This window comes from Nesoenas mayeri (genome assembly GCF_963082525.1).
Source record: "Nesoenas mayeri genome assembly, chromosome: 2".
Taxonomy (NCBI): domain Eukaryota; kingdom Metazoa; phylum Chordata; class Aves; order Columbiformes; family Columbidae; genus Nesoenas; species Nesoenas mayeri.
Window position 1 is genome coordinate 142,330,645 of NC_137543.1, and position 24,280 is coordinate 142,354,924.

Below are 24,280 nucleotides of genomic sequence, written 5' to 3' on the forward strand. Positions count from 1 at the left end.
GTGCTCCTGATAGATAGTTGATCTTCAAATAGAAAACTGCCAACTAAATTATTGGTTACTGCTTTCCTAAACATATGAGAAAGATGATGCTACCTTATATCAAGGGAGTAGTAATCACTCCCTCTGGAGTAAAAGAAAGCCCAAGGATCAAGAAAGTTGTATCCTTAATCTTCACACCATGACTATATGGTGCTATATAATTAGTAGAGAGATTGTAGAACATGGGAAGCAGAAATGATGTGGGGGAAAAGGTGACACATTAAATACAAATGAAGGTTAAAAAATTAGATGTGTAAAATGGCTTTATACTTGATGCAGTCACTTTACCTGATGATGTACCATCCCACTCTGCTGAAAATCCCTCTCTTGTGCCATATTGGTCACTTACAAATTTTATCCACAGCTTGTTACCATGAGAGATTATAACAGGAGGCAGGTCTGTACCACAGTATTTTCCAAGAGAAGGGGAAGTTTCATAGCCTCCATCTCTAGAATGATAGAGAAGAATTTTGGGTCAAACAGAAAAACCATGAGGAATGTTGACAAATGAAAAGTCTTGGAATTCTTTCAGGCCTGGGAAAGACCAATCCTAGCTCTTCACCTTCCCCAGCAATACAGCTGCCAAATAGTGGAGGAGTCCTGCTACTTGACAGTAAGAAGTCCTACCAAAAGCACCTGCTTGCTGGGTATGTCTGGTCTCTCATCTCAGCAGCATGTCCAGAGTCTGTCAATACAATGACAGACTCAAGAAGTTTCTCAAGTAGACTGGATGCTGCAGGGGTAGCATCTCTGTATCATACATGTGCCAAATCATTGATGTAACCAAAGGTAATCTTCTAATTTGAACAAATAACAGTTTGGTCACTTCTTACTGTTTAGGCTGACACAAAACCAGATGAGCTGACGTATTTAAAAAAAAAAAAAGGAAAAAAAAGTGTATTTGCCACCACACAAATGGGAACCCCTTTCTGGGTGCATGTTTTGAAGTATTTTCTTATCTTTCAGAATTGTTCCTACAAACATTTCTTATTTTTAAATGAAGTAATATTTCTAGTAATATTTTCTAATACTGGAATCAGGATGCACATCTAATATTCTGGTTTGCTACCTGTGCATGTTTCATGGGAGTAAAAAAGGCAGTAACAACCTGCTTATCAATTTCTTTCTAACTTTATCTTTAAACACTTTGATGTTACAAATACCCTAGAGGTCATTAGGACAATAATAAATACATTTGTATCTAAATAAGAGCATAATCTTGATACAACGCTTTTTAAGTGGACAGTAATACTTTCCATTATGTTTTCATAGGTTTATACCTGCTTTTGGAGAAATTCCTACTTGCTACTCTGTTTTCTTACCATCCCAGCTTAAGCCGCTTGCTGCTGTCTCAGGTTACTGGCAGTTCAAGAACTGTGCCAGAACCTCCCCTCACTTGCATCTCGGGCTCTGCAGCTGTGGTCAGATGAACAATTTTCTTAGTTGACTGAATGCAGCTTGTCAGAGGACACCTCAGGACAAGAAACCAGAGTGGCACCTCACCTAAGACTTATCTAGCTACCCCATTTAACTGTAGGTATCAGGTTTGATAAGGCATTCTGGAAATCCAGTTATGGCAGCAGAAATGTGCTGAGTTGCATTTAGTAATGTTCTGGTCATATCTTAAAACCTGTTTAATGCTGCTGAGCTCTTCATAGTGACAATAGAGATATATTTATGCAATAAATCACTGTTTTCAGTTCCCAAGGTGAAAAAGTGAAAAAAACCACCAAACTGTTATCATTCAGGTCTACCCCGAATTGAGGTGTTAACCATTAAAATAAAGTTAGATTAAATTTAATCTCAGATTGTTGTTTTAAAATGAAAAAATGAAACACTTAGAAAATATTGAAAAAGCCTTTCAGTTTTTCATAACTTTGTCCAGTTTGTATGTACAGCTGAAAAAACAGCTAACTCAACAGGAATTCAAAATCTCAATACTGCAAGTTCAGCAGGCAGCTTTTTGTTTGGTTCTAAAAAATAAGACACTACTTACAGCAAAATAACCCATATAGAATATCTGGTATAGTGTTCAGAATAAGTTTTATCATGGTGCTCCTTGAGGTTATGGAAATACATGGCGTGCTCAGAGTGAAAAAATACACTAGTGCTCTGCGGACATGGTTCATCTAGGGAGCTGGCTCATGAGGACAAAAATGGGTGCACTGATACTGCAAAGTGCAAATCCTGTACAGCAACACAGCAGAAAGGACATGTACTTGGTTGCTCCAATCCAGGTGCAGGACCTTGCACTTGGCTTTGTTGAACCTCATGAGGTTCACAGAAGTCCATTTCTTGAGCTTGTCCAGGTCCCTCTGGATGGCATCCCATCCCTCAGGGTTATCAGCTGGACCCCTGAGCTTGGTGTTATGTGCAAACTTGCTGCAGGGGCACTTGATCCCACTATTTATATCACTGATCAAGATATTATAAACAGTACTGGTCCCAATATGGACCCTTGAGGAACATAACTTGTCACTGATCTCCATCTGGACATTGAGCCATTGACCACTACTCTCTGGATGCAACCATCCAGCCAGTTTCTCATCTACCAAACAGTCCACCCATCAAATCCATATCTCTCTAATTAAGAGAGAAGTATATTGTGGGAAAGTGTGTCAAAGGCCTTACAGAAGTCCAGATCGTGTAGTTACTCCATCATAGAAGTCCACTAGTTTGGTCAAACAGGATGTGTCCTTGGTGAAGCCATGCTGGCTGTCTCAAATCACCTCCCTGTCCTACATGTACCTTAGCATAGCTTCTAGGAGAATCTGCTCCATGATCTTTCTGGGCACATGTCTGGGGGTCCTCCTTTCTACCCTTTTAAAAAATGGGTGCAATGTTCCCCATTTTCCAGTCACTAGAGACTTCACCTGACTGCCACGACTTTTCAAATATCATGGAGAATATGCCACAAAACAGGTAATAAAATTCTTGTTTCTGCACTGAGGAAAATAACCAGAATGCAGTGCATGGGAACCAGTCTACACACTTCACTGTCTCTGAGAACTGGAATTTACCAAGCGGGAAAGCCAACAACAGAGCAGGGTGGGAGGAGGAAAAGGTAGCATTTAAGGTCCCACATTGACAGCACAGGTGTATAGTTAAAACTATGGCTTTTGAACATACCTAACTGGATTTGGACAACTTCCATTGTTAACAGTAATAAGAACAAGAGAAATAATCAGACTTGCCTGATTTCTACATAATCCTCAGTACAGCGTTTATTCCCGTGCAAGCTGAAGTTGGTGAAGCTCAGTACAATCTGTCTGTTTATTCCCACTGTGATGGTGTATATACACTCCATCCGGACAGGGTAGTTATTGGGATAGTTTGGAGATGTTAGCACACCAGTTTCAGTACTGTAGTCATGTGAGCACACTTTAAAAAGAAAAGAAACATATATGAATCAATTAAATGTGTATGCAAAATTAACAGGAAATTTCTGCTTCCAGTAAAGGAGCAAACATCCTTTGCTCCTGTGCATTATAACTCTTCCTTGACACACCTTAGTGCTAAATGTCTTCACTATAAACTAAAACCAGGACCCAGCTTTTTCATGGAAAATCTTAGATTTGAGTTGATTTGTTCAGCTTTTACCATAACACTGTGTCTGTAATAAACAGGCTATGTAAGAGTAGTTCCAGCTGCCTAAGTTGGCTTTGACCTAAAACCCAAGTAAGCAGAGAAGGAAAACTGAAAGGGATGTCTTGATCAACACAAAAGGCAGGATTCCTGAATTTCTGAAAAGCAGTGGTGGTGGAAACTGAATACAGTTTCTAGCTATGAGGAGATGATATATTACATAATAATTTAAGGGCAAGTTATGAAATTACAGCTCAGGCCCTCCATGTCTAAGCTCTGTCATTTCTATGTCTGCCCCATATCCATTCTAACTACTAAAATGTTTTTGCTTTTAATGGTATATATTTAATGTTCTTTTTTTTTACATACCTGGTCACCTGGAAGACCTCTGTTGAAAATGTTTTCTGTGAGATAAATAGCCCCAAAGCTAGCTACCAGACTCATGTTTCTACTTCACCATTACGAGAACAAAGAAACATGACACAGAAACAGGCCAATCATTTTCTGTCATTGGACTGTACTTTGGTATTGACAAGTCAAAAAGAAATGTGACCCAAGTTTTTCCTAATGGCTCATTACACAAAAAGCAATAAAAATTAAAACGAAAGTGTGCACATATTTATTAGGTTACTTATTTTAAACTAATTATTTCCTTCTGATTTGGGAATGGCAGGTTGGTAGGTGCCTGACTCATGCATGTTTAATGGTTAGAGATGTTGCAATGCTGCCATTCCTTATCCACTCAGAGGCTGGGAGCATGAATGCTAGCTTTCAGCCTGGAGAATATTAAAATTGATGGTACTAGATAAGGGCCCTTAGGGTAAAATCAGCAACACAGAAGCCAAAATATTTTTATCAGCCCTTTTAAGAAGAAATTCCACAGAGTTGTCCTGGTTGCCTCCCTCACCAAAATTTCTTTTCTTAGGAGTAATCCATACAGAAATTCATATCCCAAGTGTGCTGTTTTAAACTGGATCCTCTATACTGCTCTACACTTCACATTTCTGTCTTATGAGCTAAGGGGGATAAATACAAAAGGTGGAACAGTGATTGCCTTAGAAACGTCAGACTTCTGGCTACAGCGAAATAAATCCAAGTTAGATGCTGCTATGATGATTAGGAAAAGCATAAATGAACCCACATTTTGTGTCAGCCAGTGCTCTTCTGGTAGCTGGATTCATTCGTTGTGTTCTGTTTTCAGCAGGAGTGCTGGCACTCCCCTTCTGCACTCACCTCACTAACATGGCATTTGGGGGGGTGCTTGGGCAGGAAAGCTATTAGCTATTAGCAAAGTTATCAGAAAAACAGGACTTTGACTCCTTTGCCAAAGTTCAGAATGCAGTCTAACTCTGTAATGTAATTGCTATATGCCTGGAAAAAATATGAATTCAGTTTAGTTTGAAGACACTTACTGCAGCTTATGAAAAACAGAAGGCAGTGGCAATTGTAAAGGACAATCGCACATCTTGCCTTGCCAGCGTGTGAGGTTTTGAAAACTATTCAATCTGCTTTCTGATTTTGGTACTGTGTGTGTTTGCTCTTCTGAAAAAAAATGCCATAAATGGCAGTAACCCACTGTAATAGCCAAGTGTAGAGAAAAATACCAGCTTTAGTACCACTCACTCATGCAATCATGCATACTGCAGAAAATTATATTCCTGTTTTCTCCCATAACGTGATATTCATCATTTGCCACCATTCTAATTAATAAAAAATAAAACTATAGTGTCATATGTAAAATGGCAGTTTTCTTTCTGTCTTGGTCTGCCAAAGGAAAACTGGGATCCCTAACAATTAGACCTTTATGTAACACTATGCATGTTTAGGAAAAAAAAAACCAAACAAACAATAAAAAGGAAGAAACTATCACATGAAGTATATTCCTCTCCACAGGCAATGGAAAAGCTCATCTGCACTTCAGGGCCTTCTGTTACTGCTGCTGGCAGATGCTCACAGGCTTAATTTTCAACAAGAAGGCACACAGAGGCCCTTTGTGTTGTTTCAGACCCAAATCCCTTAGGAGCATGGGGTACAGCTGTTCAAGAAGAATATCCAACTGTCTTCTGCTAATTTACACACACTACAGAGGTGTATACACATCTATAGGCATATATAGGCAAACTAATACCCTGATCAAACATAACCAAGTTACAGTGGTCTAACAGGTTGCCAGTCACCAGCTGATTGAGCCTTTTTCTGGACACTCAGGATGAGCTGAGCAGATGCCCAAGGTTCATGTAGAACTTCAGCTTTTTTTGATGTCTTTGCTCAGCCTCGTTCAATCATTACTTTCCATTCCTGTCTTTGCTCGAAATAAATTTTTTTAAAATACTGCACAATACCCCATTTCAAATTAAAACAAATTACCACTTGTGAAGAAGTTGAGGACAATAAAATACATACACTGTGTTATTCCTATTGAAAAATTGTGGTCTGGATTTTTCAAGACCCTGATCAACACTTCCAGGAAAGACTGAGCCCTTTCAAAGATTTTTCAGTATTTGTGCTATGGACAGCCAAGATGGGCAAAAGAAAACCCTTAAAGTCTGTCATAACACTTACACGGTTGTAGTGACATTTGTCTATCTGGTATTTGAGACATGTACTCTAGGAAATAAATCTAAATATTACCATGCTTTCCATGTGACTTTCCTTTTAGAAGACAGAAAGATGGCCAAGAACTGAGCACCCAATGTACAGATAGATTAAGTGGGCAATATACATTTTAAACAACTGTGTGTCGTATGGGTATATTTGACTGATGGATTTCCATTTGTATTCCTGCTATATGAGCTATTCACAGCTACCAGCTGGCAGACTGCTAAAACAATTGTTTGCACTTCATGGACCATAGCCACGGCTGTATCTCATGGCATTCACATTTTTTGAGCAGGAAATACAACTTTGTCATTATTTTCAGGCTACTTTCCAACTAATTAATATATCACATACAAATCACGCTAACAAAAACTTTTTTTTTCTAAGATGCATAGAGAAGAAAATTAGTTTTGTTTTACACAAAGACCTTTTTTTTCCTCGCTTATATTTATCTTTTTTTTACTCCTTTTTTTTGGATAATCTTATCCCTCTTTTCAATAGCTCATTCTCTGTAAAATAACTTGAGGCAAAAGCCTATTGAAACATCTAATATGAACCAGAACAGCTTTGACTAGTTCTGATATTGGTTACACTGTAGCTGGCTAAGAAAACAGCTCAGAAACATGAGGGATTCTTATTGCACAAGAAACATTATTAGAACCATATTTTCCTTAGCAGAAAAAGTCAAACTAGGCAGCAGATGTAAAGAAAAAAAAATTCATAGCTTTGGTAAATATTTCATATATAATTATGTTCAGCAGTTTGATACCTTAGTGTAACTGGATATACATAAGATGAATATCAGCCCTAAACATCTCACAGTGGGAAAACTAAACTTGACATGATTTCAGGGAAATGGGGAGTTGCTTCTTGTAGCAAAATGTACATACACACATTTGCCTTCTCTCAGGCCACAGTGACTTCAAAACACTTTATTCTTAATCAAAAATGAATGTTAGCAGTCCAGTATTTGACAATTTTAAAGTACTACTATGCTTGTACTGGCATCAAAAGAAATGAATCTCTGTAAAGAAAATATTGTAGTTATTGTAATTTTATTACTCTCCGTTCCTGTAGTTATCTGCTACTTTGCCATAATTCTGCAAACTATAGTGGTTGAAGTGAAAAAAACATTTATTCTAGAGATCATAGTTGTAGGTCTGAGTGAGACAGAAGTATGGATTAATGTTGAGTACAGAATATTTTAATCTTGATGAACTATGAGAAGAGCTGCTATGAGAAGAGTTAGGAAGGAATGAAATCTGCCCATGAAATATTAATAGGAGGTAAAGTAAAAATCACATTAACAAGCAACAACCATATTTACAGAAGTTACAGTTTGCAGCTGCAAAAACAGGCTCACAAAACACTTCTTTTATAAAGCTGATAATTTCACAGTTTCTCACTAGTAAAAATTCAGTTTTCAAACTACAGACTCTTTCTTGGAAAGACTTTTAAAAGTAGAACTTGCTTTTTGGCCTATTATTTTCTAAAGAATAGAAATTTCTTTCTTGGAATAGTTCTCATTAAATCTTAATAGTTTTTACTGGCTTTTTTGTTACCATGCCAAATAAATCAAGTATGAAAGAAGGCAGCTGAGAAAATGGATTATTTGGATTTATAAGTTATCTGGTAGTGAACAAAAACAGTGGCAAAATCTGTAATGGTCTCGCCTACACACATGCTTGAGAGATGAAATAATAGCCAAATTTTCCAAGCTGTCACCAATAAAGGAGTTATTTTTTACAAGGTAGAAATTGGAAATTTTTCTGTTTTTAAGCAGGTTGGAGAAACCCAGAAAGTAGGAAAAATAAAAGGATTAAAGCAAATAATAGCAAACAGTAAGAAGCCATTGGTAGTTTATGTCTGCCTGGATGAGTACTATGAATGTCTGCTATTCATCTAATAAAACCCTTATATCCTGCACACACACATATAAACCAGCTAGAAACTGGTTAGTGATGGATATGCAAATAACCCAGCTAGAAATCTATTCCCATTTTTACTGGTTTTCATTGTCCCACTCTACCTCTTCTGTGGTTTAATTCTGCTAGGCAGAACCTGTCCCCCTACCCACATAAATCTGTGTTTAGCAGTGACAAGATCAATAGCAGACACAAGTCTGTTGGGGGTACGGAAGCAGCAGTTATAGTCTTTCACCAGGAGGCTGCTCTTTCGAGAGCGCAGCTCAATCACTGCTAAAACAGTTTCAGTGCTGGAGAGATGTGCAAATGTTGGACCAGGTATGGTGGGCTCAGCATAGTTTGAAAACACAGATGTGCCCCCACCCTGGAAAACCCTCAAACCAATTAGAATTCTGAGCAATTTGTTAGTTTTTATCTGCTTTAGAGAACTAAGGGAAAGGACAGTCATTCTTCAGTAGTCTTTTCCCTAGTGATGTATGTCTTGGGACCCTTAAAAGGAGATACAGATTTAAGACATAACAGGAGCCTTGTACTCTTCTGGAGACAGAAATGTTGCACTGCATTGTGATGAAAAAAACCAGCTTGTGCTTTCAGGTTATTTTGCTGCTTTATTAAATTTCATCCTATATGACGACTCTGCCTATTATCAATATTGCATCTTAATTGGGACTAAATTAATTTTCATGGCATCTGAGAGTCTTCGATTCAAATGAGTTGTCCATGTTTGCTAAGCTTCTCAGATCACACATACTTAGCTCAGAATGGATAAAGCAAATTCAGAAAATAATTTTCCTAAATAATTCATGCAGTTCTGCCATGTCAGCTCGTACCAGCATTTTAAAGAAAACAGCAGTGCTGCTTACAGGAATTGCTTTCTGCTTTCCTAGGGAGGAAAAGGCTTGTGAATAAAGCAGGATAGATAAGAAGGGGTTGAAGAGGCACCAGGCAGTCTTCTGTTAACAGAATGTTTCTGTTTCTAGTAGTGGTTATATAGTGACAGCTGAAAACATTTAATTTGCATAATGAACAGACTGAGATATTACCTTTTGTTGCATCCAGGGAGATATAATTAGCTGAGAAGCCCTCAGATACAATGCTGAAATCGGCCACGAAGTACAACATCATCATGTTGCCACCACTAGTGAGAGAAGGTGGAATTGATCTTCCACAGTACCTGCAGCAAAAAGATGCCTCAAATTGAATGGCAGCACTTTATGGGGCATCTATATTCCTGGAAGAGGATTCAGCTTTCCTGAGAGGTTTGAGCAGCTACACATACACAAATGTCTCCTTTGGATGATACAGACCCCATAGACCCTGTGTGATGGGACTAAATAGCACACTACGTGTCCAATCTTGCATGGTAAAGTTGATGGAGAAACTGTTCATCAAGTTGCCGAATTCTTATTGAAATTATTCTATTCCATACCTACAATGTATTCTGTTCTTTTGTAGGAGTCAGAGTGGCTGGCCAAAGGCTAAGATTGCAAAATGCTCTCCATTATAATATGAGAGTCATTTGCTTCTTATTTTCCAAAATACTGCCATGTCAGCCAACTACTTTACAGGCTGTAGCTGCAGCGGGATACTGTTCCCAAGTAGTTCAGATGTTCTTGAATTTTAGGGTGGCAAGAAAACCCTGTGTATACTGCAGCTGGTGAAGGGAGAAAAAAAGCAAAGATTCTTCCCTAAGATAAAATCACATATCAGGAGAAAGTGAAAACAAAATCCTCTAAAATGCAGACTTCAGTTTAGTTTTTGCTGAGATCCAAATGTACAATTTTTAAAGTAATCTTTCACTTCTGCAAATGCTTCAAATCACATCTTTTCCTTGCACAGACGCTTTTGAATTTATTTCCCATAAATCAAAATGTTAATGGAGCTGGACAATGCCAGCTACTAAAACCTGTCCTTAAAACAACTGTCCTCATGACACAAGCTAGTTTCTCCCAGTACGATATTTATGAAATATGCTTCTCATCCTATGGTCAAAGAAAGCAAGCTGCCTCTACTGCCTTAGGCAGAGAAATTACTGGTATTGTTTCTGTAATGCAGAGAAGTTAATCTCTCCACAAAATTTAAGGAAACAAATTGGATGTCGAGATCTACAGGACAGTACTCACTCTTCAGTAATTCAACTCTGTAGGCTAATAGACATATTCACCTTCCCAATTTTTGCACAGTGCTGTTGTCATATATTTCAAGATAATCCTTTCTGCAACTGTCTTCAAATTCCAAGTTAAATGAAGTGAATGTCAGACGGATAAGGTAGCCGGGTTGAATGGAGATAATCCAGGTACAGTTAATACCATGTGGGTAGACATCTGGATGACCTGGACTTGTAATGGTTCCTTCTGGCCCAGTGAAAGTCTCTCCACATACTGTAGAGATTTAAAACATCAGGTTAAACAATATACTTATTAAAAATTTAGGCACTTATAAAATTGGATATTTTTCTTTCTGAAATTTCATAGTCTTTTATTCCTCAATGCATACTACACAAAAGTTTTCAGTGTACAGGAAAATATGGAAAGTCCCAACACTCTACAAAGAAAACAACAAAAAGTCCTTACCTGTATCTAATGGCCAATATTCAGCTCTGAAACCAAGGCTGGTAAGAGAGGAAGCTCTGAATTTGATATAGAGATTGTTCTGTGTAGACTGCACTCTAGATGGTCCAGTTGTACCACAGTATTTATACAAAAGAGGAGAGTCTGTGTTGTTGCCATCTTTGACCTGGAGAACAGTGTATTCAAAATATCTCATACAAATTTCTACTATATTGAAGTTGCAAACATAAATGAATTAATAAGAACCATATAGAAGAGCTTGTTACTAAGTCAAACCCTACCCTACTACAGGCATATACAATGCAACCTTATGACTGCCAGAGAAGGACTGTCCCACCCAAAAGGTGTCAGATGGAGAAAAGATGAGATCTTATGCCCTCAACAGTAAGTAGCACACAAACATCCAAACCCAGGTCTGTCTTTAATAATTAAAGACATCTGATACTCATCTCTGATTATCAAAATGGGCATACCAACTTTGGAGAACAAAGAAAAGATTTGGGGTCCCATTATGAACCTGGAAAAGTTTATATAACTACTGTAGAAGTGCTTGTCTGTCAAGCAGTTCTGCTTTGGTGGAGATGAGTATGAAAAGGAACATACAGATAAGGATCTATCTGCTTTTCATAGTATATGAGTATTATTCTTTACCTCAATGTAGTCCAAGTCACAAGTGGTTGCATTTCGAACATCAAAGTCGACAAAGTTAAGTACCACCACTTTACCAGGTGGCTGGGAGATGATCCACTCACAGGTCTTTGGGTGAGGGGACGTCCTGGGGTAGTAAGGTGAACGGATAGTGCCTGCTCCAGACAAGGAGCCTCCACAGGCTGCCAAGAGACACCAAGGATCAGCACTTGTGATAAATGGTTTCAAGGAATGTATAATGGGATGTCTATCAAACATCACTATGGAATTAGAAGAAAATCAGCCCTAAAAACCTTCTTACAGCTCTACTACAGATCATCCAAGTGTCATTAAGAACATATTTAAAAGAACGTATTGCTACAATTATAGCATAAATGTATACACAGAAGACCAATCTAACAGTGCTCATGAAAACTTAGGAATTTGACTCATTTGTTTCACACAGACAGACTTGATGATTAAAGAGTAAAAGGTAGGGATAATGAAAATAAAAATATTTAGGTAGAATTATAGCTATAGCATCTTTGTTATGTTAGTGGTAAGTGATTTATCATTAATAGAAGCAATGGGAGGTGCATTTCCAAGAATGGTAGGAGTGCCAGAAAACAGACCTATTGCAGACAGCATCTTAGCATTTCTAAAAGCAGCAACAAATAGATAAGCTGGCTCTATTATTTTTAATTTCCTTTCTTTTGATGTTTGTCTTAGGCCCATAATACGGATAATATGACACTGAAATGACTGAAAGTGTCCAAATTATAGATCAGTTGACTGAGCACGTCACCAGTTCCTCTTACCAACTTGATAAATGGCTCTGAAGCTAGCCCTTTGCACAGATGCATCGGACTTGAACTTGATCCAGAGGCTGTTGCTAGTAGAAATGATTGGAGACATAAGTGTACTATCACAGAACTTTCTTATAAGAGAAGACACCTCACTGTCACCATCTCGAACCTAGTCATCAAAAAGAAAAAAAGAAATATGTGAGATCATGAAAGTGTTGGGATCTGATATCCTGAGCAAATTATAATCTCACAGGAACTGCTAAATTTAAAAAAAAAAAAAAAAAAGAGTAACTGTTTTACTTATTTATAAAGGGACAAAGAGCCATCAAAGTAATTGTCACAAGCACATGATTTAGAAGAGCTCAGTGGAAGGATGGGATGATCAGTACAGGAGTTTACATTTTTTCTTGACCTGATTCTCCTACATATTTGGTGTAGCCCCGTGAATAGTGATAAAAATAACAGGGTCTCTAAACTACATGAATAATATGTCTCCCATTGCCAGTTGGGAGGGTGGTATGGAGAAGGAGCTGGCTTGGCTAACATCTTACCTCTGCAGCACTGTGTCACAGGTTTTCTCAAATAAGAACTTTTATTGTGTCTAGTTTCTTATTGTAGATCCCTTATCACAGGCAGTTCCTTCCTTAGTAAAAGATTAAAAAACCCTACCTGAGCCAGTGCCTGTGAGCTGTATATGGCCCCTGTGGAAACTCTACAGGTTTTCTGGTGTCACCAGGGGTGGGAATAATCTGCATATTTTCAAATTGACAAAACAATTGTCAGAGACTGACTTTTAAAGTAACATGAACACCCAAAAGCTATCTCCCTAGTTTAACTTAATTATAAAAGCCAGCGAGACAACGTTTTAGAAAAATGTGCAAAATCAGGACTTGCTAAAGAGCACAGTGCTTTGGTCATACCAGCTGTCCTGCTCAGAAAACATCGGTGCTGTATCTGCTCTGGGCTGAGCCCCAGTGAGCAGGCAGGACGAGGGGAAGGCAGCAGCACAGGGACACGAATGGGCTGTGCCCGCTCAGTGAGCAGTGAGGTAAACGCCTTGCTGAACTAATACAAACTGATTGTGTTCAACAGAAATGGTTTTGTTTCTCTGGCTGCTGTGAATTTAGCTGCTGTTCTGCCAGCAATTAGGCAAGAGGAGTACCAGGCCAAACAAACAAAAGCTGTCTGTTTTCATTAAACACACTTCCCCTCTCATTTCAGAAATTAATTACTCTTCATTCCAACCAAAGTCTCTGAATTAGAGGAGGAGGGAAGGGAACGGTGTCAGCACAATAACATATTTTAAAAACAGATTAACTGCACGGAGTTGACAGAGGCCTATTCCTCTTTTGGTCAAGAGACTAAGCACAAAACCCAACCTGCAGTGCCAGTTACCCATACAGCCTGCAGCGGGGCCCAGCTCTGGTCCCACTGCTGCAGCTGCGGCTGCACCTGCGCTCATCAGTCAGGTGCCTGTGCCCGGTTTGGTTTATATCTGTTTACCTCTGTGCGCTACAGCCACAGTTTTATACCAAGAACAGTACCCAGAAGTCATTCCAATCCATGCAGGATGAAGTATTCATGGCTGTCTGGAGAAATACAGGCCGGGTGCAATACAACCAGGGGTCCCTCAGGTCCCCCACACCCTGCCCACAGCCCAGGACTCCATGTCAGCCTCCAGGGCCATGAGTCCCTGCCCCAGCGACATCGCAGCAGAACTGGTCTCCAGCCCCACATAGCCTTGCCCTGCCCAGCCATGGGCTTTGCTGAGACAAGACCACCCACACACCCTTATCCCAGCCTGGCCTTGGTCCATCCCTGTCCCCAGGGAGGTGCCCAATGCCCAGGGCTGCACTGCTCCCTGGCCAGGGTGGTTGAACAAGCCTTGATATGCCCCTTGGGGACCCCCCATGGGCCCCAGGAGTCCCGAGCTACACAGCACCAGGTGAAACCTCACCTGCAGTTCATCAGAGAAATGCAGACCTGGAGCCGGACAGAACTCAGTTTAGGGATAACAATGAAAATTAAGAAATGGTATCTAGTGTACTTAAAAGGCACCCTATAGTAGTAAATTTGGATGTAACATGAAGAAGCAGACCAATGAAGAAAGAGCTAGGTATAAAAGTAAACGTAATAATCAACCTCAAGTGTATCCCAGACAGCATCAATGCTACTATTGTATTATTATTACATTTTCCATATTTGTATTAGTCTAAATCTAATTATTATAGAAAATTACTGAATTAGATTAGTAAGATTTCAGCTATAGTAACAATAAATTCCTGATTTTATATATGTATATATGTACATATGTATGTATATATAAACATATATATGGTGTGCTTCCTTTTTGACACAGAAAAAGATTCTGAGTATAACACCATGACTCCAGAAAATGCTGGAGAGTGGCTGTGGCATTGCTTCTATTTTTCTTGCATTTGGCATACACTTATCAAAGGTCTAAAGTCCACCATAATCATGTACAGCCGATTAAAAATTAGTGGTAAGCTAAACAGATTTTCTTATTCCCTTATGTTTCTTTCATTCTAAACCTACAGTTCTGCTCTTTCAGACTCTGTGAGTTTTGAATCCTAATAAATCAGTATACTTAGTGCTTTGATAAATACCTATTTCTGCAGTGGCCCTTGGGATAGAAATTTTGCTGCACAATTTTGTACACACATGTAATCACCCTTTCATATCAACTGATTAAGAGAAGTCACCTCAATATAATTTGATGAACAACCGGTGTGACTCTCCAGCTCCATATGGGTGAAATTAAGGTATATTTTTTCATCCTCTGGCTGTCTGATAATGTAGATACATTGTCGGTTGTTGATATAAGGGTTAGGCCAGAAAGGGGATGTGATAACCCCTTCGCTATCCGTGTAATTTCCTCCACAACTTGGATCTGCTATTATATATTAGAAAAAAAATCCGTTAGTTGAGATAGTCACAAGTATTGAAACTCAGTTTAGGCTGCTTCTGCACAATGGCTGGAAATCAATGTGGATTTCCATATTATTCAATAGCAAGCGTTAATTACACCTGTTCATGTGCTGTTGGCTCTATCTGTGAGATGTATATATATCTGGGAATGTTACAGACCAAATTTTAATGCTGAATTTTACTTACCAGGTGATGTTGTATAGATGATGTGGAAGCCTTTATCTGTTACTAAGTCATCAGAGTGAAAGTGGATCCATGCATATGGACCAGTGGTTTGGACTGGGGGTGGAGATCCAGTGCTACAGTATTTACCAAGCACAGGGTCTTGTGGAAGAAGACCATCTCGAATCTAGACAGAAAAATAAACCAGAGATTAGGATTATTAGATGTGTGCCAACTGTGAACAATACCAAGAATCTTAAAGTTATCTCAGGGGCCACACGAGATATTGCAGATGGTGGGTAGAGGGGAAAGCTCATAGGAAGTTTCCTCTAAACACACAGGAACTGAGAAACGGACACACCAGCAGAGCTCTGATGAAGGTCCTCAGAGAGTCATCAAGGGTTTTGCGAAAGGGAATGAAAGTATCAGGAGATCTACTGTTCAGTTGTTTTCTTGAAATCATGCTCAGCATTGCACAATTTTGGAAAACATGCTATTCCAAAACAGCTTCTCATTTCCACGATTCGGCATTGGCGAATTCTGTAACAATCACTTTTCACCTTAGTAAAAAGGCCTAAACTCACACATCAAGTCACAGACTGTACTGCAATATGAATCTATTAATCCTATTCCCTAATAGGTTTCCTTAAGCAGATTAATTCTCTGTAGGTTGACATTTGACAAGGAATTTGGAGATTGAACTTTGTAAGAAAGTGAAAGATTCCCACCAGGTATTTGGCCTGAATCCTATTCCTCTTTAGTTGCAAAACTTCTACTGACTTCAGTGGACTGTGATATGATCTTCATTCTGCTGTGCTGCCTATATATCTGAGTGTGCATTGGTGGGTGTAATAAGTACAAATGAGTATTTCACCCCAGGATTTAATTTTTGAACAGTCTCCTTCTGTATGTAGAAAAAGTTTTGAAATATCTTGTTTTGCAATAACATAGCCATAAAATGTTGTCATAATCCACAATTAAACTTTACCTCTAAATGGTCAGAACTGCAGTTTTCATGGTGTTCTAGGCTTAGTGTGCCAAAAGCAAATGTGATGAGCAGGCCAGGACTGGTTGAGATGGTCCAGAAACAGTCTCTATTTACAGGATAGTTACCAGGGTATCCTGGAGAACTTATCGAGCCGTAAGTACCCGTCAGCTCACCACCACATTCTGACAGAAAAGAAACATGAAATAACACATCCTTCAGCACCACATGTCAGAAGATGAATTCTCCTTTAGTTCTCCTGTAGTGCCAATACTACATAACACTTTGGGATCCAGAATAAATTTAAAAACAAAGACCAAGCCAAACAAACCAACAATTTACTTCTTTCTTTAAATCTGACAATTAATTCTGCAATTTGATTGTAAAAGCAGAAGTTCAAATATTTCCTGATTTGCACAGTGAAAGAAAGATTCTTTCCCAGTTATGATGGAACTATTATTAGGAGAATGATCAAAAGCAGTGTGTTTTGGATTTCATTTGCAGCATTAATCTGAATTTCTGTACTTTGTAAATAGTCTCCATATTTTATCCTAGCACAAGGCTGTTCTCACTTTTTAAAAGTGTTAATTACAGGGAAGGCTGTTTCATATACCTGTAATAAAAAAAAAAATCCATCTCAGTGTAACAGTTGGGAATGGTATGGGTAACTTGTGTGTTATATCTAAGAAATAGCTCGTTTAGTCATATCTATACCTCTCTCCTTTTTTGTTTTTGTTTTTTTTAATACCCAAAACATATTTTCACTTTTCAGTATCCATATTTATCAATTAGTAATTATCTACCTAGTGATGTCAATTGGAAGGAAAAAAAAACCAAACTAAACCAAACCACAAGTCATAACCCAATGCACAGTTCTGTTTCTAGACAATACACAGAACATTGAAGTGGGTTTGATGTTGTACAAGATGATTTGGAGTTTATCTCTAGAAATGTACTGCCAGGCCTCCTGGAAGAATCACATACAGCAAATCATACCATAAAGCTCACACATAATTTAAAATCTCTCACGTTTGGAAAGCATGGTTCAAAACCTCTAGCCTCTTGCATATTGTCAGTGGCAAAAAAAGGCAACTTGCTTGCTCAAAGCACTAGATACTTCTGTGAGAAAAGAGAACTGAACAGAAGAACAGCATCTCCAGGAACACATGCTCTTGGGGGATTCTTCACAGCAGATATAAAACGACCATAAAAACAGGAGAAAGTTATGCACACAGAGGCTGAGAGTTGGAGTTTAAATATTTTCAAGTGATATATATATCTACATTTCAGCCTCACTCCCTAGTAAAACATTGTCCTACTGCTCCTCATGATAGCTAATCAAAGGAAATGGGTCATTCTTTTTGTTTCAAAGCCATGAAGATGCTAAATTATTGGACATTTCATCAAACTTACCGGGATCCCGAGATTCCCAATGAACAGTAAAACCTCCAGCTGTAATGGTGTAGTTTGAGTAGAACCAAAAATACAGGGAGCTGTGGGAACTGAAAAGCTCTGCAGGAGTTGAGGAGCCACAGTATTTCCCCAGCATGTGCATTGACGCTGAAGGTCCATCGTGGATTTGAAGGAAGGCAGAGTTACACCCATTACTTGCCTCCAGTTGGAAGAATGGGAAAGTAATACGCAGAATCTAACAGAAAGTAACAAAAGAAGAAATATCTTTTTTTTTTTAATTTTCATCTGCTGAGACACTATATAAACAGGCTGTTTATATGGGTTTATATGTGTTCATATAACTGAAAGAATCTATGAGCTTTGGAGCCATTATGCCACTTCCTGAAAACTTCCAGGACAGAAGAAGACATTACAGAATCTTAAGGGTCAAAATAAAAGAAGAGAAGATAGGAAAGAATTTGGACAGGGAAGTTGTCTGGAAATAACATTATTTCTGTAAACTAATAATTGAGACCGTTTGCCTGTGTCTGTTTTATCTGTAAAATATATATATTTATATATGTATATGTATATGTATATATTTCAAGTCATGCAAAAGACTTGAAATACAGCATAAAATACTTTATTCCACATCTCCCGTGGCAGCTTTCTCATCAGGTAATTAACATTTCTTATCCTTGCTATGGTTGAAAATATTGTAATGAGAGTTAAAAAAATGAAATTATCTTTTTTTGTACATATCAAATTGGTGTCTCATAAGCCCACTCTAGATACTTAGTGACATACACAGCTTTATGTATGTCCAGATTCATCACTGATGTGCTTTAATGCAGCTCTGCTGAAGATAGCAGTGACTCTCAAGCCTAAAGCTGAGGATATGTCTCATACATATAGTGCTGCATAAACCACTAGCAACCACTGATTTATAAAACTGCTTAAATCATTCCATGAAATATCATAAAAGATCAAATATTTATATTCCAAGTAAGAAGTTCCATGCTGACGTGTGAAGTAACATCTTTTGTAGTCGTTACTTATAACACAAGTGGAATTGCTAATTGCAGAGTAGAATCAGAATATATATTGGAGTGCAACATTTTAAAATTAATATTTAGAAATCCAAATGCTGTTATTACACAAAGCCATTGACAATATGAATTCAGCATTCCACATTTCTGAGGCTCAGAAATCAGAAATATGAAATTGTTCTGGGGCCACTTAGCTCATGAACCACCTGTGGATCCTCTCAGAGCAGAGCTTTTCTCATGCAGCTATTCACAGATCTCAGTCTAAAGAAACATAAAATAGGCAACTTCTCTACATGGTGGTAGGTGATGTCAGCCCTCACAAACTTATTACAAATCTCCAGTCACCTGGTGTGTTTTATTAAGGTTTCATTTTTAAATGCAATGATTATAGGAATGAGTAAATTCTAACCCTCAGCTTCATAGCAAACCTTGCAAACGTAGGCAGGGCTAATTCTTAGGGTAAGGAGACTGAAGGCTTGGAAGGGTCTACAACTTATTCGCTTTGAAAAAGGCTTCTGAGGGGGTTGGATCACAGTGTTGGAATATGTGGCATGAAGATGATTGTGTTTGGTCCCGAAGAGTGAGGGGTTCTTTAACCTGAACTCTATTTTACCTTGTTGGGATTAGTTTGTATAACCCAAGCGCAGCTGGCCCCACTGGTGTACCGCTGGCTGTTTGGGTTGTTAGGGTAACTGAAAGTCCCCCTGGAGCCTGAGAGATATCCTCCACAAACTGCAGAAAGAGAGAGAAAATTGAATAAATTGATTAATTTGTGCTATTGCTGTACCGACTTAAACAAAACCTAACTTTCTAGCATAGCTTTGGCTTCCTGAACATTCAAAACCATGATAAAAGATACTTCTGTAAAATACACTTCCTCTAAATTGGAATGACATCACAAAAAATAAGTGAAATTACTCCCTGAGAGGAAAGTAGTTCCTGGGAAAAAAAAAAATAAAGATTTTCAGCTGGAATGTGTGGCTTCTGCCAAAATATATTGATTCTGTCTCAGGAAAATGGCCATAAACTAGTTTGTTTCAAGAGGGCTGCCTCCAGACTGAATTTTTAAATTATTCACCTACAATAAAATAACATTTTGAAGCTAATGTGATATAAAATTGTCTTTCTCAGTAGTGGTGCATCATAGAAGTTATCCTTCAGCTGTTTTATTGTCCCATTTATTCTTTTTGGTCAGATTTCTGGGCCAGATAAAACCTCTCATGATATACCATGGTCTTTTGTCTCGATGAGCCATTCAATATATGGGAGGTGTGAAATGGGAATCTCAAATAAATATGAAAAAATATGTCCATAAAGCACCCAAAATACAACACACATATAGCTGCAGCATACCACAAGCAGCTGTAGTGCAACACTCAACTGATGCCAAAGAAATACTTGATTTTCAGCAAACTGAAATGAAGTATTTTGCCTCAGGGAATGGTAAAAATAATATAATTTTGTTTAAAGTGTCCAGCTAAGCCATCTGACCATTTCTTAACCAGATTCAGAATTATCATGTCATAAAATGTATGATGTTTCCCTTGATTAGGAACTACAACAGAAGTTACTACATTATAATTTCTCACTGGACAAAAACTGGTTTTCTATCCCTTCTACTATGAATGGTTAAAATATAATTTTTCTATTTTTCTACAGGTATGTGCATAATAATAAAAATTACTGGTTAGATATTTAAGGAAGACAGAAAAGAGCTTGAAGGAGCTCTAAAACAGACCAGATTTTACAGTGGCTCTGTGAAAGTTTTACCCTCTGTATATTGTGAAAAGTTAATCTGCTTTCTTCACAGCAACGTGTAATAAATATGAGCCAACTAACAGGTGGTTGCCACAGGGATGCTCACTGGAATGCTATCCTGACTTTTAAAAATTAAAATTAATGGAAAAAAAAAACCCAGACAAACAGAAAAAGTGATATTAAGAAGTAATGTTAAAGGCAGGACCTTGCAGTCACTCTATAAAACTCAAAGTCCCCCATTTTGATTTATAACATTTCTTTCTTTAAATTTCTGTTTGAAAACCTTTCTGACTTTTCATCTTGACTAAAAACATCAGGACCTCTCAGCTCCACAACAAATGAAATACTATGCACATAAGAGAAACATTAATGTGTTATCTTGCAAATCTGTTGTCTTTATATCAGATCTTCTTTCCCAACCAGCTCACCAGACCACTTTCTCAGGAACAAATACATGATTTTAGGATGCCTGGCATCTAGTCAAGGCCACTGGGCCTTCAAGTCAACTTCACTGTTACGCTGCTGTTGCTAAACTAAGCAGCTATAAACACAACTCATGGAAAACTCTGCCCCCAGGGGACTTTGGGACAGGACCTGTAGTCCTTCAAGAAGGTGGTTGTTTTTTTTTCCATCAGAACTTGGTTCTTATTCACATATTAATCATATACAGCAAGCATCTACTCGCTGAAGGCTGGTGGCCCATTTCTCCAGGGCAGGAGGTCCTGGCCATACCTTGCTGGGCAGTCTGGCACTGAGGTCCTGTCCATGAGCTGGTGCACTCACAGGAGTAGCCATTGACCCCATCCACGCAGCTTCCCCCATTCTGGCAGGGGTTGCTAATGCATTCATCAATATTCTCTGTACAATTAGGGCCTGTCCAGCCTGCATTACACAGGCAGAAATATCCAGAGATTGTTGCCTACAATTACAAACAAATGCAAAAAAAATACTGAGCATGGATCATCTAAAGGAATCAATGCAGTCAGCAGAAAGACTGATATTTACACTTATTTTATGTGGAGATATCAGAGCAGAGAAATAAAACATTTGGAATGCAATTACATTGATGGTGACTGGTGAATACCAAAATAAACTCAAAGCCTAATCAGATTATCTAGTTCTTTGGTTTTTTTATTAAGTTATTTCTTTGCAGGGCTCTTTCAAATTACCTTCTAAGAACTCAAAATCTGTATTCATTTAGCCATTCAGAAAACTGTTTGCTTGGCTTTGAAATGATCACCCTAAAAACAAGTCAATCATATTATATATTATTATAAACAGTAAGTCAAGATAACAGTAGTTTATAAATAATTTCTCTCAGGCCAGCTCTCCAGGAAGCCTGCACTGCAGTTACATGGGCTGTCAACTTGCATTTTCACCCTGAGGGATGTCAAATGGGAGCAGTTGCATTGCATTCTCTGCATTATTCCTTATTCTCTATGTCTCTTTTACATTTGTTTTGTCTAAACGTCTACTATTTCTCCTTATAATCAAGTCTTTCCATATCTTTAACTACTTTAATTTCTTATGTCCTTTTTCCTTATATTTCTTGCTTTATAGGTACACCTTTTACAGGTAAAGCAGAATATGGTGTTCCAAGGTACATTCTTATAATCCCATCTTTGATGCCATACAATCAATGTGCTATATTCTCTATTTCCTTTTTCATTCTCTGTTCATGTCCTCTGTGTCCTGAACAGAGATTTTCAGTATGGTGAAAGAGGATTTTGATGTGTATTTAGGGCTCAGAATCCTGCTTTAGAAGACAAAAAGATGTTTTCTGATCTGCATTTAATTAACATTACATTTCATCTGTCATTATGCTGGCCAAATATAGCTCTGTTATTTCTGTATTTTATTAGATACTTCTGTAGTCACATCACTGAAGTTATCTGACTGTGTTATTATCTTTAAGTAGTAGTTTGTAGCCATGATTGCCTGCCGTTGTATGTTAGGATTTAGGGGAAGATGTCATATCTTTTAATAGATTGACTAAAATAAATAGTTTCTAAATAAGGCACAAAAGGACCTTTAAATATCTGAGTGAAAAGACAATAGGTATCTACAGAAGAGCAAGGAATGCTGGTAAGGGATGGAGTGGAGGTGAGGGGATCATGTCCTGTCACAGAAAATGAGAAAAGGAAATGAGAAAAGGAAAAAATCCACCTCTACATCAAACACACAAAAAAATGGCTTGTGTGTTCTAAAATTCACTTTGTTTTCCCCAGATATGTCTGTTGATGTTCCAAGCCCCACAGACCTTGCCTCATTATCTTTAGTCTGCGTGTACTCAGCGCACAGTCTCACCAGTCTCCGTGTTGCAATGACACAAAGCATTGTCACTAACTGTGAGGAGTCCAGCACTTACCAAGCACTGCCCATTTGCACAAGGATTTTGCAGCTGGCAGGTATCACTGAGAGCAGAGCACCCACTGGGCCCATATCCACTTCCAGTGTACCCAGATGGGCAGGAACAAAATGGCATCAGCCCTTGGGAGGTGAGACAAGGTACAGAAAGTCATTCGGTCCTTGTTACGATGACAATATCAATGACAGTAAAGGTCCTTGACATTTTGCAGCAGAGCTTTTATATAATTCTAATGTATTTGATAGCTTCCCTGGTCAGTGCCCAGTGTGACCATGGAAAGATCCCTGGTGTTGCGATGCTATGGGTATCTGAGAGTCCAAGGTCACCTTCACGGGAAGTGGTGGGAGTAGAAGAACAGTAAAAGAAGCTGAAATTGGATAATGACATCAAAGATAAATGGTGACTATCTTCCCGTTTTTATGGTGAAATCTGCTCTTTGCTGGAGCCTACATCTATTTCTGTCAATGTTTGTGGAAAAGCCTGCTGGCTTTAGCTAGCCTGCTTGTAAACTCCTTTGGGTGAGGGAAAACTGATTGTGGAAAAGGGGCTGAAATGTAAATATGTTGCTACAAAGTGGATTCAGCCTAGCCAAACCTTCTTCGAGATTCACACTAGTATTACTTACAACACTTAAAAGAGCACCATACCTAGAGATGAGGTACAAGTAGCCGAAGGATGGCACCCTCCATTATTTATTGAGCAGATATCAACCTGAGTACATGTTTGTCCATCTCCCTCGTAACCTGTTCAGACATAAATCTCAGTTAGTCTATAACAAACTATGTTGTCTGAGTATTGACAGCAAAACAATAATTTGGTGAGAAAAAAAAAAATGTGTAAAATAATAGTCTTCTACAGTTAAAATGGAAAAGTTGAGGTTGCCACTGGAGTATATCCTGGCATATTTATTGTGGTTTCTACACTGCAGGGATGGATTGAGATTTTAAATAAATCCTCCCATGATTTTAGAAAATAGTAGATCGGTATTATCCAAATACATGTGAGGCCATAAAAACTCAGCTTTCTCAGCCACCATGTGCTGCCCTCCTTATGCTTCTGCACCCAGATGGCCCTGACCACCTCTGGGCTTCCCTCCGCGGCCAGAGCTGCCCTTGGGTCTCAAACACAACACCCGGCTCCTCTCAGGGGGCTCAGCAGGACCAAAGCGCTGCACCATGACTGCGTGGCCAGAGCTGAGGTCCACTGCACCACATCAAAACTTGTCTGAGACCACATTTCCAGCATGGTGATAGCCCCTCAGTGCTCAGTAACTGAGGGCCTTCATTACTGGCAGTCTATTGCCAAGCAATAGAAAGGTCAATTAGAAACACTTTTTCCTGGTATTATTTCTAGTATTGATAGCATGCATTGCATAAAGCCTTTTAAATCATAAAACACAGGGGATAAAGATGTAAGTTATGACTTCCACTGCTTGACCTGTACTGCAATGGAAACTCTGCCATCTTA

At 38.6% G+C, this 24,280-nt stretch overlaps 1 protein-coding gene across 1 annotated transcript in view; it reads right to left on the reverse strand.

Moving 5' to 3' along the window:
* CUBN (cubilin) overlaps positions 1-24,280 on the reverse strand; it is a gene marked incomplete at both ends in the record, with an annotated part of 142,108 nt that overhangs the window by 107,340 nt on the left and 10,488 nt on the right. Inside the window, 15 exons of the mRNA XM_080338517.1 lie at positions 328-488; positions 3,234-3,420; positions 9,191-9,321; positions 10,312-10,528; positions 10,721-10,883; positions 11,369-11,547; positions 12,163-12,319; positions 14,874-15,064; positions 15,286-15,448; positions 16,250-16,431; positions 17,660-17,894; positions 19,301-19,419; positions 21,178-21,364; positions 22,814-22,935; positions 23,461-23,556. Coding sequence (XP_080194643.1) covers positions 328-488; positions 3,234-3,420; positions 9,191-9,321; positions 10,312-10,528; positions 10,721-10,883; positions 11,369-11,547; positions 12,163-12,319; positions 14,874-15,064; positions 15,286-15,448; positions 16,250-16,431; positions 17,660-17,894; positions 19,301-19,419; positions 21,178-21,364; positions 22,814-22,935; positions 23,461-23,556 — 2,490 coding nt within the window. The remainder of the gene's footprint in view (positions 1-327; positions 489-3,233; positions 3,421-9,190; positions 9,322-10,311; positions 10,529-10,720; positions 10,884-11,368; positions 11,548-12,162; positions 12,320-14,873; positions 15,065-15,285; positions 15,449-16,249; positions 16,432-17,659; positions 17,895-19,300; positions 19,420-21,177; positions 21,365-22,813; positions 22,936-23,460; positions 23,557-24,280) is intronic.